Source organism: Lactuca serriola, chromosome 4 (assembly GCF_051521515.1).
Source record: "Lactuca serriola cultivar US96UC23 chromosome 4, Lser_US96UC23_V15, whole genome shotgun sequence".
Lineage (NCBI taxonomy): Eukaryota > Viridiplantae > Streptophyta > Magnoliopsida > Asterales > Asteraceae > Lactuca > Lactuca serriola.
The window spans coordinates 369,690,806-369,702,287 of record NC_136411.1 but is presented as its reverse complement, the minus strand read 5'-3'; the positions used below and the strand labels follow the sequence as shown (position 1 = coordinate 369,702,287).

General features: G+C 34.8%; 2 protein-coding genes and 1 pseudogene across 2 annotated transcripts; all 3 read left to right on the top strand.

Moving 5' to 3' along the window:
- The first annotated feature begins 792 nt into the window (after positions 1-792).
- Positions 793-1,697, top strand: LOC145099764 (oxysterol-binding protein-related protein 3C-like). The gene is made up of 5 exons (XM_079037273.1): positions 793-897; positions 965-1,081; positions 1,201-1,273; positions 1,398-1,462; positions 1,572-1,697. The coding sequence occupies exons 1-5, from the start codon at positions 793-795 to the stop codon at positions 1,695-1,697; spliced, it is 486 nt and encodes a 161-aa protein (XP_078893399.1).
- A 1,839-nt stretch (positions 1,698-3,536) lies between these two features.
- On the top strand, positions 3,537-7,178 carry LOC145099763 (poly [ADP-ribose] polymerase 1-like; annotated as a pseudogene).
- Positions 7,179-8,858: 1,680 nt separating this feature from the next.
- On the top strand, positions 8,859-10,262 carry LOC145097709 (binding partner of ACD11 1-like). The gene is made up of 4 exons (XM_079035348.1): positions 8,859-9,189; positions 9,283-9,358; positions 9,446-9,541; positions 9,632-10,262. Exons 1-4 carry the CDS (start codon positions 9,182-9,184, stop codon positions 10,157-10,159), a joined length of 708 nt encoding a protein of 235 aa, XP_078891474.1. The 5' UTR covers positions 8,859-9,181; the 3' UTR covers positions 10,160-10,262.
- Positions 10,263-11,482: the final 1,220 nt, after the last annotated feature.

Here is an 11,482-nt window from a genome sequence, read left to right as displayed (position 1 = left end):
TACGAGAAAACAGACCTTTAATGACATGCTTTTTACGACACGCACTGATTAATAATACGCAAAAGGTCGTGCCCTAAAAATAATGTCTGATCTTTAGAAATTTGAAGAATTTAGGACACACATTCTTGTGTGCCCTAAAATTAGTGTCTCAAAAAAAACACGGAGGGCGCTTATGTTAAACGTGTGTCGTCTTGAAATTTCGCTTTATAATTTTACAAACACGCTCTTCAGCAACTAGCAGCAGGAAAAAGGATATCAAAAAATTAGAAACCCACCTTCCTTCCTTGTTTCCCCTCTTTAGCTCTAGGTGTGTTCTTTTACCACAAAAATCTTCTCTGGTCTTCCTCCGCCTCCCTACATCGAGTGTTGATTGCTTCTTTCCCTTGCACTCCGACCACCGCTGTCGATTCTTCCCCATTCGTTGACATTGATCAAGGCAACAAGCATGCCATCTTCCATTCTCTCTTACTGATCGAGACATTTAAGTATATAAATATTTACATTATGCCTTCAACAATTGAAACCCTAACCCTAGTTGTTCCTCAAGTATATGCACTACACTATTTATGTAGTGAATTGACTTGTTGTCTGTGTCCATTATCCTCAACGACATCAAGTCTAGGGCTTTTTTTTTTCACAAAATCACATCCAATATCCTCATTCCTTACCTCATCGGCGAATCCAATTCCCCTCTACCTTACTCCAACTCAATCGAACTCGCCTCACTTACTTCTACACACTGGAACTGATCAAGTAAGTTTATCTTACATAGATAAGATATAACTAAAAATAATGATGTTGAAGTTGAAGCACAAAGAGGCAGATGGAAGGAGAGGTACACTAACTTATTTCTCTTATCTGTTTCTTTCACAATCTCATCATTTTGCTATGTTTTGGGTACTTATTACATATAACATCTATGTTCTATTATCGTCATTCATTGTTTTCTTTTGTGTTTTTACAGGAGCGTGATAGTTACTGGAGGTCAATACAGAAGTATGTAGGTGTTGATATCACATCAATGGTGACTCTACCAGTACTCATTTTTGAACCCATGACAATGCTACAGAAAATGGCAGAGGTATTTCCCAACACCAATATATTTCTATAATCTATACTTCTTCTTCTTCTTCTTCTTCTTCTTCTATAATTGTTCATAGTAAATTAGTAATGAGTAAGAGACTTTTATTGTTTTTGTAGTTGATGGAATACACTCATCTTTTAGTGCAAGCAGATAATTGTGAGGATCCATACATGCGATTAGTATATATAGGTAAGAATCATTACCCTTAATTCCTTACACACATCGACACACACTACACTGATACACTCCTATTTCTATATAAATTTACAAAACCATGAAATCTTTTTTATTACACCATCATGGTTTATATCAGTATATTATGCTCTACAACGAACCTGGAAGCCTTTCAATCCAATTCTTGGTGAAACATATGAAATGGTTATCATTGTGGCATTACATTTATTGCAGAGCAGAAAAAAAAAACTTTAAAGACCTTTCATAGTTTTAAGAGTTGATTAATTTGATAATACTTTAATGTAAAAATTAGGTGAGTCATCACCCTCCAATAAGTGTTGCATATGCTGAAAATGACCATTTTGTATATGATATAACTTCAAAGGTGAAGACCAAGTTTCTTGGTAACTCTATTGATGTCTATCCTCTTGGAAGGTAAATAACTAACTCTACCATGTTTTTTTTTAATATATATATATATATATATATATATATATATATATATATATACACTAAGACTAGGATAAGACAAAGATGAATTCCAGTTCAAACAGACACAAACGATGTTGTCCCACTAATCATGTCTACCACTAACATAAAAAACTTGCCATAATGTCAAAAGTACTAAAATACCCCTTCACTATACACCAGTAAAGTCGGGGCTTATCAATACTGGCCGCCCAAACTTTCACCTTGTCCTCAAGGTGAAGAAGAGAATAGGTCATTTTCATTAACCCACATATCACTTTGCTTTGCAGCCCACACCATCATCTTAACAGCCGTATCAGCAACCCTTAGTGTATTTTCGTGTAAATAACCAGCAGATCATATCCAAAATCCCAGAGATTCTTCCAAACGTGGGACATAAACACTCTTTGTAATCAGAACTAATAACCCACAAGCTTGCATGGCTAAAATCTTTTCCAATAACACCCCAATTCTTACACCAATATTTCTGTTTTTGTCCCCATAAAAATCTATAATATCAATAGCAGACTTTGTATCAAGTTCATATGATGAGAACAATAAGGAGAAAACATGTAGGAAATATTGAACCATTCTATCCTCCTTGTGAGAGATCTCTTCCTTGATAACCTTCTCAACCCATATAAACTTGTCCTCATCATATCTGTTTTCTTTTTCCCCGAACCTGTTTTCTTCCTTCACCACAACAATATCAGGTTGATGTTGATATAAATCATTAAGTAAACCTTCAGCTTCAAACTTACTGTCACAGGAAGTGATAACTGGATTTCTGTGTAAATCGAAAATAGGTTCGTCCTTACAACTAGGGGTGTCGAACGGGTAAAATTTTTGGGTTTCGGGTAGAACGGGTCGGGTAGAACGGGTATTTCGTTAAGAAAATAGTACCTGATACCCGACCTATATTGTAATTCGGGTTTTCGGGTTTCGGGTATTCGGGTGTGAGGTCGGGTCGGGTAAGTTTTGGGTATACCCGAAAATTTATTAAGTGACACTTATTGATAATTTTTTTTATGTTTTTTACATGTTGGTTGGTTTAATAAAGAATTGGTTAGGAAAATACTCCATATAATTAACAAATACATATATAATAACAATACAAATCATTATAATATGTTATGAAGGGTTTTGTTTTATTTGAAATGTGCGTACGTGACTGCATTGTATATTTGGCATTAGTTTAAAAATGAATTCGGGTATTCGAGTATACCCGAAAATAAATATTCATACCTAAAACCCAACCTATATTATTATCGGGTTAACCTATTACCCGAATGTACATACCCGTTACCCGTTCTACCCGACCCATTCTACCCGAATTTGGAACGGGTCGGGTGGGTAGAACGGGTTTCGGGTTTTTTCGACACGCCTACTTACAACCCCGGTTTGTGAGAGAAGATACCAGAGAGTCTGGATGATTGAAGTTCAACCACAACCCATTTGACACCCAATCAGATTGGTTCAATTCGTTGGAATCTCGACAGTCATTACAAGAATTTGAAACACTAAACGCAAATAAATTTCCAGAAATATCTATCAACTTAACAAAAAAAAATTGAGAATTCTGAATGGACCTTGGCGAGGAACATGCTTCACTTTCCCTTGATTCAGAATCGAATTAGACTTCCATTGTTTAAGATGGTCAACTTTCCAACCAAATTTTCCATGACGAGTGAGATACGAGAAGCCAAATTCAATAGAGACATCATAATGGTTCATTATTTTAGCCTATATGCTTAAAAGAAGAATCTTTAATTTTTTATTTTTTATAAATTTTCAACTTTGCAATGTTGCAATGATGGAGTTTGAGATTAACATGGCGGAGATGCCACTTGGGAAGCTTAGCAAAAGTAATATCCAGAAAGGTAAGGAAAATTGCTAATGAATTTTAGTATTTCATTATAATTCTTACATCTTTTCTGTATTAGTTTTACAAGAAAAATATGTTTGTTTTTTTCTTGAAGGTTTCGAAGTATTGATAGAGCTTCATAATCTATTGAAAAAGGCAGCTGATAACCCTCTAAAAGAAAGCTTGATTGTTGATGCCATCAACCGATTTTTTTACAGTCGTTCCTTCTGTTCATCCAAATGTAATCAAGGATGAGGCGGACCAGACATGATGACATTCATTCTTGTTATATTGGTAGGTGAAAATGTTGGAAACGGTTCAGGATATTGAAATATCTTCAAGGCTAGTAGGGTTTGATGTGGACAATGATGATTCACTAGATGATAAATAGAAAAAGCTTCAATGTGAAATGGTCCCACTTCCTCATGATAGTGATTATCAGTTAGTTGAGAAGTGTCTCCAAACTACACACGCCCCTACACATATGGTGTGTCTTTTTTTTACTTGGGCTTTTTGGTCTTTTGCAATTATACTGAAAGGTTGGCATTGATTGTACTTTGTAAAATGTAGGATTGGGCACTTGAGCTGGAAGAAGTTTTTATAGTTGAAAGACAAGGAGAGTTTGGTAAGTTTGTTCCATATAAAAATAAACTCAAGAACAAGATGCTCCTTTGGCATGGTATGGTAGCTTCAAACCTTTTCTTTTAAGTTATATCATGCAAGATGAGAAGGGCATTAATGTATTTTGCATGGATGCATTATAATAATGATAGAAATAGTAATTATATTTTGGTTATCTTTCTGTTGGAAACTGGGATATATATATATATATATATATATATATATATATATATATATATATATATATATATATATATATATATATATATATCTGGTTATATCTACCTTGATGTTTCTTTCCAAATTCTTCTACATTTTACTTTGTAAATTTATCAATGAATGTTTTTGGCTATTTAATTAACAGGGTATGTGTAAACGCTAAGAGGTTGATTGAAAGGAGATTATATGCACTAAAGAAAGTAAAATCCATAAAGTTCAAGGAACCAAAATGGATAAATGATGTCCAAAAAACTGAAAAATGTGTCATTTTTGGACTAAAGACAGTAAAATCCAAAAAGCACAGGGACCAGATTTGTAACTTAATCTTAATTTTTCTTGTCAAAATAGTTATAGAATTTGAAATATTATATTACTCACTGAGCTTCATCAAGAATGATAATTTTTTCTTTAACATCTAATTCCATTGCTTTTCTGATTTGTGGATTGATAATATAACTATAAGGGCAAAAAACTATTTGTGCAACTTCTGCCATGGCTTGTGCTCCAAAATATGAGCAACCCGAATATTTTGGGACAAACAGTTATTTACTAGATAGTAAGTATCATTTTGTCAAAGAAACTTCTAAAGGTAAAAGACCAAATTAACCTTCGGTCATTTGTCCAACTTTAACAAGATCCTCAATATCATGAAGTTCATAGCAGCCTCCTTTTTGACAGACGGGTGTGCTCTGATCTTTTTTACATTCCTTTAAGAAACCATGGTTGGTTATAAATTTTAATGGAATCCTGCTCAAAGTACAAGAAAAGGGGATATGGACATTAAAAACAAAAACACACACACACACAAAAAAAAACTCACAAGGATTCTGGGCAACCACATTTGTTTTGTCCTCGCTCCTTGAGAAGTAGCTTACTATATTATGATAAAACAACATTTATCGATAATAATAATACACAACATGAAACTTGTAGAATGTCTTAGTAAAGACATGTAAGTAGTTGTTATACATTTTACCAAACTATTACCATGTTACATTGGATTTAATCACTTATCTTAAGAATTCATTGATGACATTCATTCTTGTTATATTGGCTGGTGAAAATGTTGGAAGCGCTTCAGGATAGTGAAATAGCTTCAAGGCTAGTAGGTTTTGATGTAGACAATGATGATTCACTTGATGATAAATATAAAAAGCTTCAATGTGAAATGGTCACACTTCCTCATGATAGTGAAGATTATCAGTTAATTGAGAAGTATCTCCAAACTACACACGCCCCTACACATACGGTGTGTCTTTTTTTGACTTGGGCTTTTTGGTCTTTTGACATTATACTGAAAGGCTGGCCTTGTTTGTACTTTGTAAAAATGTAGGATTGGGCACTTGAGCTGGAAGAAGTTTTCATAGTTGAAAGACAAGGAGAGTTTGATAAGTTTGTTCCATATAAAAATAAACTCAAGAACAAGATGCCGCTTTGGCATGATATGGTAGCTTCAAACCTTTTCGTTTAAGTTATATCATTCATGCAAGATGAGAAGGGCATTAATGTATTTTCAATGGATGTTAATGAAATCTATTGTTTTTAATATGTTCTCGTTTGACAAACTATGTTGCTATTTTAAGCCAAGGATTGCGAATAGATCTCCCTGAAGCTCCTGCAACTGGGCTCCTACAACCGGCTACATGGTCCTCCTTTCTTTCCTTCTTTCTCTCTCTCTCTCTCTCTCTCTCTATATATATATATATATATATATATATATATACATATATATATATTAATCAATCCATTAATCTATTATATATTGATCAAGAAAGTAATCTTTTTCTATGTTTGTAGTTTAGAAAAGGGATTTATTTTGCTGATTTAGTGAGCAAAAGTGCTCAATATTGTTTTACTGACAAGAAAAATCTGGTGGGCTTAATGTTATTAAGTGAAGTTGCTTTGGGAGAGATGTATGAGCTTAAGAAGGCCAAGGTCAGTTATACTTGTATCTGAAATAAATGGTGTGTTTTAGTAATTAACTTATTTATTTGTCCTTTTTATTATATATATATATATATATATATATATATTCCTCCAAAAGGGTAGGACTCGACTAAAGGACTTCAGAAGAAGATCCCTAATGAGTCTGAACACATTAAGTGGAAGGATATGATGATGCTGTTGTGCCATGTGGAAAGCCTGTATCATCAAATGTTCAGGCATTCGAGTTGATGTATAATGAGTACATCGCCTACAACACCGATCAGGTAAGTTTATCTTTAATCTTAGACAAATAACACATTCTTTTATTCATGAAATGTAGTGTCAAATAGTTCAAAATTCACAAATCAAGATTTATTAGCAGTTATAAACTATGGTTCATTTCGCATAAAGTATGGTGACTGTAAAAGTCAAAGAACGAAGTGCAGTCCATGAAGCATCTAGTTTGCAAGATTCTGGGCATATTTTGGAGCATGGAAAAAGCATTTATAACACAACTTTCAGCGTCTAACTTATCAACTGGCATCAACAGGTAATTCTTACAAAAAATATGTATTATTTATGTATAAATCATCCTTTTCACTCATGTTTTTATATGTGTTTTCTGCATGAAGTTATTATATCCTCCAGATCATTGAAGAAGATAAAGGTCAGGCTGCTATGTGTTCCGGAGCAGAGGTTCATTAGTCTTAAAGAATTATGAAAGGCAAGATGCAACTCTACTTAGTTGTAATTTGATGTTTATCATCTTTGTGTATATCTTTTTAGTTTGTATACCATTACATTGAAAAAGGTGACCCTTAATAGCAATGTAGTATTAGGTTATATAGTTAGGGAAAACATCTTAATAACAATGTACAATTAGATCCCCTTAATATCAATATATTAAAATATTTTGACATGATGTTATTGGATGAAACTGATTGTTTTGGTATATATTTGTTTACATATTTTTGTATTATGCATAAATGAGTATCGTATAGACGCGTCGTAAATTCATATCGTAAATGGTTACTTAAGTTTATGACACGCAAATGCATGTCATCTTCATTTATGACAGGGGCTTCCTTGATACGCATTGCATGTCATAAACACACATGTCGTAAGGTTACGACACACAAATGAGTGTCGTCTTCCTTTATGATATGGCCTTCCTTGATACGCATTGTGTGTCATAACTGTGCGTCGTAAATGCGTGTCATAAATGCGCGTCGTAAATAGACGACGCGCAAAAGCATGTCATCTCTCGTGGACAGGGCCTTCCTGGACACGCATTTGCGCATTGTCTGTGCGTTTTACGACACGCATTGCGCGTTGTAAAAGGCTATTTTTCTAGTAAGAAAATAAATTTTAAAAAATTACTTAACAATAACGACAACTATAAATAACATTAAACCATATATTATATTTAATTTTATTCATGAGCAACCCGCGGATAGAGGTCATTCAAGCGATTGAGATTATGCAGTTTTAATAGATGTATATATTATCATATAATTCAAAATAATCAATATATTATATCAACTTGGCATACGAATTAATATATCACATTTAACATCAACGTTATTGTTATATTTTAAAAACATATACACTACAAGAAAAATAGCCTTTTACGACGTGCAAACCACGACACTCATTGATTTATGTTACGCAATGGAGAGTGACGTTAAAAAGGTGTCATCTCTTCAAAAAATTTAAGGATAGAAGACACGCATTATTGCGCGCCCTTAAATTGGTGTCTAAAAAAAACACGGAGGGCACCTATAATAAATTGCGCGTCGTCTAAGGATGTCGCTTTATAATTTTTAATGGAACGCGCGTTCCATCCTTTAACAGTAGGGGAAATGAAATTCTGAAAAAATTAAAAATCCCGCCTTCCTTTTTTTTCTCCTTTCCCTCTTGCCCAAATTATGGACGCTCCTTCCTTCCCCCTACTGCTGCCTACTTCTTCCCTCACTTCTACCTACTGGAACCACCATATCTCCCACTCGATGTTGAAATTGTTAGAAAAAGCCCTAATTATACTCTCAAGTCTAAATACAGAAAAAATAGAAGATGGTGAAGAAGTAGCAGTAGAGGAAGTGGAGGATGAACAGTCGAAAATGGAAGGAATGGCATCAATAGCGTTGTTACTAGATGGCAGCCATACGGAGGTCAACATTCTTTTCTCCACAAATTTCTGCCCTTGGGTCATCTTTATTTCCCTAATAGCGTGCCCTAAGAGTTATAACTATTACTATGGTTTTCAGCCATTCGATGCTTCGTCTCTCCCCCATTCTCCTACACTCCTCCATCTTCTCCGAAGGTTCGCCTTCATGATTCTCTCACCCCACATTCAAGCGATTCTCTCCAAAAAATACTAGGTAAAACTTAATTTCATGATCTTGTGAACAAGAAAGTCAAGTCGTCGCCGTCTTCTTCTTCTTCTATACCATAGATATCGTTCATAGTCTCTCTCCTAAAACTGATGCCACATGGCTTTAGTTTCATATGGAACCAAACATACTGATGCTATTTGAATGCTCATGTATCATTGATTCATTGCTCTGTTGATCTTCATTTTCTATTTAGATCAGTGGAAAAGCTTCTATACATGCCTATGCATAAAACAACTATGTCAATTTGAGTATATTGCATCAGCCATGTAAACAGTTCTATTCTTTATTTTATTTTTGCATCATGTCGATTTGAGTCTATTCTTATCTTGATAGGTAAGAACTGTGAAGGTTATCAATGTTTCCTTAAGTGCTTCCGAGCAAGACATCAAGGAATTCTTTTCGTTTTCTGGTGATATTGAATATATTGAGATGAAAAGGTTATTTCCCATTTTCTTAGGGTTTTTAAACATAGGTTTTTCTTTTTCTATAAATTATTCTAAAGAAAATCCATGTCATAAACACCATTTCAGTGAGAATGAGCGAGCTCAAAATGCATTCGTCACTTTCAAGGAGCCTCAAGGTGCAGAGACTGCAGTTCTACTCTCGGTATATACAAATCTTGATTATCTTGTACACAATTCTTCACAATTTATAAGAGTACACTCTTCCACCTTCTGGTTTTGATGATTTCAGGGAGCAACTATAGTTAACCAATCTGTTACCATTGTTCTTGCACCAGAGTACACTCTCCCTCCTTTTACAACTACACTTTCAGATCAACAAAACACCGTATGTTCTTTTTGTTATTTTATCATCAAGAATGCGTGTAAATGCTTTGTTATATTATCTGATATTGATATAATGTGGTTCATAATTTAGGCAACAGGGGGGCAAGGTGTGGGAGGTGCTGAATCTGCTGTTCAAAAAGCAGAAGATGTCGTGAGCAGTATGTTGGCAAAAGGTTTCATACTGGGAAAAGATGCAGTAAACAAAGCCAAATTGTTTGATGAGAAAGTCCAGTTTACATCAACAGCTGCAGCAAAAGCAGCTACAATAGACCAGAAGATTGGTCTAACTGAGAAAATCAACCTGGGGACAACATTAGTGAATGAGAAAGTGAAAGAGATGGATCAGAAGTTTCAGGTGTCTGAAAAGACAAAAACGGCCTTTGCGACTGCAGAGCAGACTGTAAGTGTTGCGGGATCTGCCCTTATGAAGAACCGGTATGTGCTGACTGGGACCGCCTGGGTCGCCGGAGCTTTCAGCAGGGTGACGAAAGCCGCCGGAGAAGTGGGACAGAAGACCATGGAGAAGGTGGCGGTGGAAGAACAGGCGGCTGGAACGGGAACCACCAGGACTACTCATCAAGAACCACCGCCTACTTCTACACACCCTGCTACTAGTTGAACAAGAGCACCACATGATCAGGTCTTGTTGCTTCAGTCAAGTGTTAGGCTGTAGATTATGCAGGATTTATGGATTTTATTATTATGAATTTTCTGTTTTTTTTCATGGTTTTATTGGTTTAGGAGTTGATATATGACCTTTCATTTGTGATGTGAAGGAAAAGATTCAGAAGAAAGAGGGGATTCCATGGCATCAATAGATTTTGATCATTGATGGAAAGATCCTCGAGGATGGTAAGACTTTAGCAGATCATCACATCCGAATTGGATCTAGATTGGAGTTGGTTGTGAGTTTGGGAGGACCATAAAGTTGTTGTGTACAATCACCCTATCATGTCCCAAGCCGATGTCTCCTACAGGTATCTACATCGATCATGATTCGAATCTTATTCGATCACTTCTCATTTCAATTGTTCTACACAAATACCTGTGTCGATTGACTTGATTTTCATTTGATCACACATAATTGACTGATCTTTGTGTGTCCGTATTAGTTTACACCAGAGTTTCTTAGGTTTTGTTCATTCATTTCTGTATCTGATTTGGCCAAGTTTATTTTAGGTAAAATCGTGTTATTCAAAAGTGTATTCTTGTCATTTTGTTATTCTCTTCCGGCTTTTACTAATCTGGAACACACAACTAGGATGATTCAAAATCAATCAGTAACTTCAAATTACTTTCATTTATATTACACACTATTAACTTAAGCTCTGTATTTTCCTAAATTCCTATTTATTGAGTGAAAATTTAGCTGATTGTCAGTTGTTGAATCATATATGCAAGTTTTTGTTAAGACTTTGACAGGGAAGACAATAAAGTTGGAGGTGGAGAGCTCAAAGAACATTGATACTGTGAAGTCAAAGATTCAGGACATAGAGGGGATTCCACTGCATCAGCAAATGTCTTCTGCCTATTCTTTCCTCTAAATGGTGTACCACCATACAACATCTCATATAATAAAATACATGAAATAAAAAAAAGAATATAATAAAAAATTAGTTAAAGTATTGAAATGGGTAAAAGAAGGTAATTCAAATAAATGGTGTATATTTTAAAGAAAAATTTTAATTCATGAAAATTAATAAGCTTACCCACTGCCCACCAATCAATAGCACTGGAGTGGCCAGCTCCTGTTATGACTTCCTGAAATATCATCATAATTTCAAAGGGTAAAATAAAGAGACCATAAATAAGTGAAATTACGTAAATGACCTTTGAGTACTTTTCATACCAGAGGTGGTGGTGAGCCCTCCTTTTGTGTTTCTTACCTCTGCTAAAAGTGAATTGAGGCCTGAAATCCAAGTTGCAGCTCAAAATTGTTGGG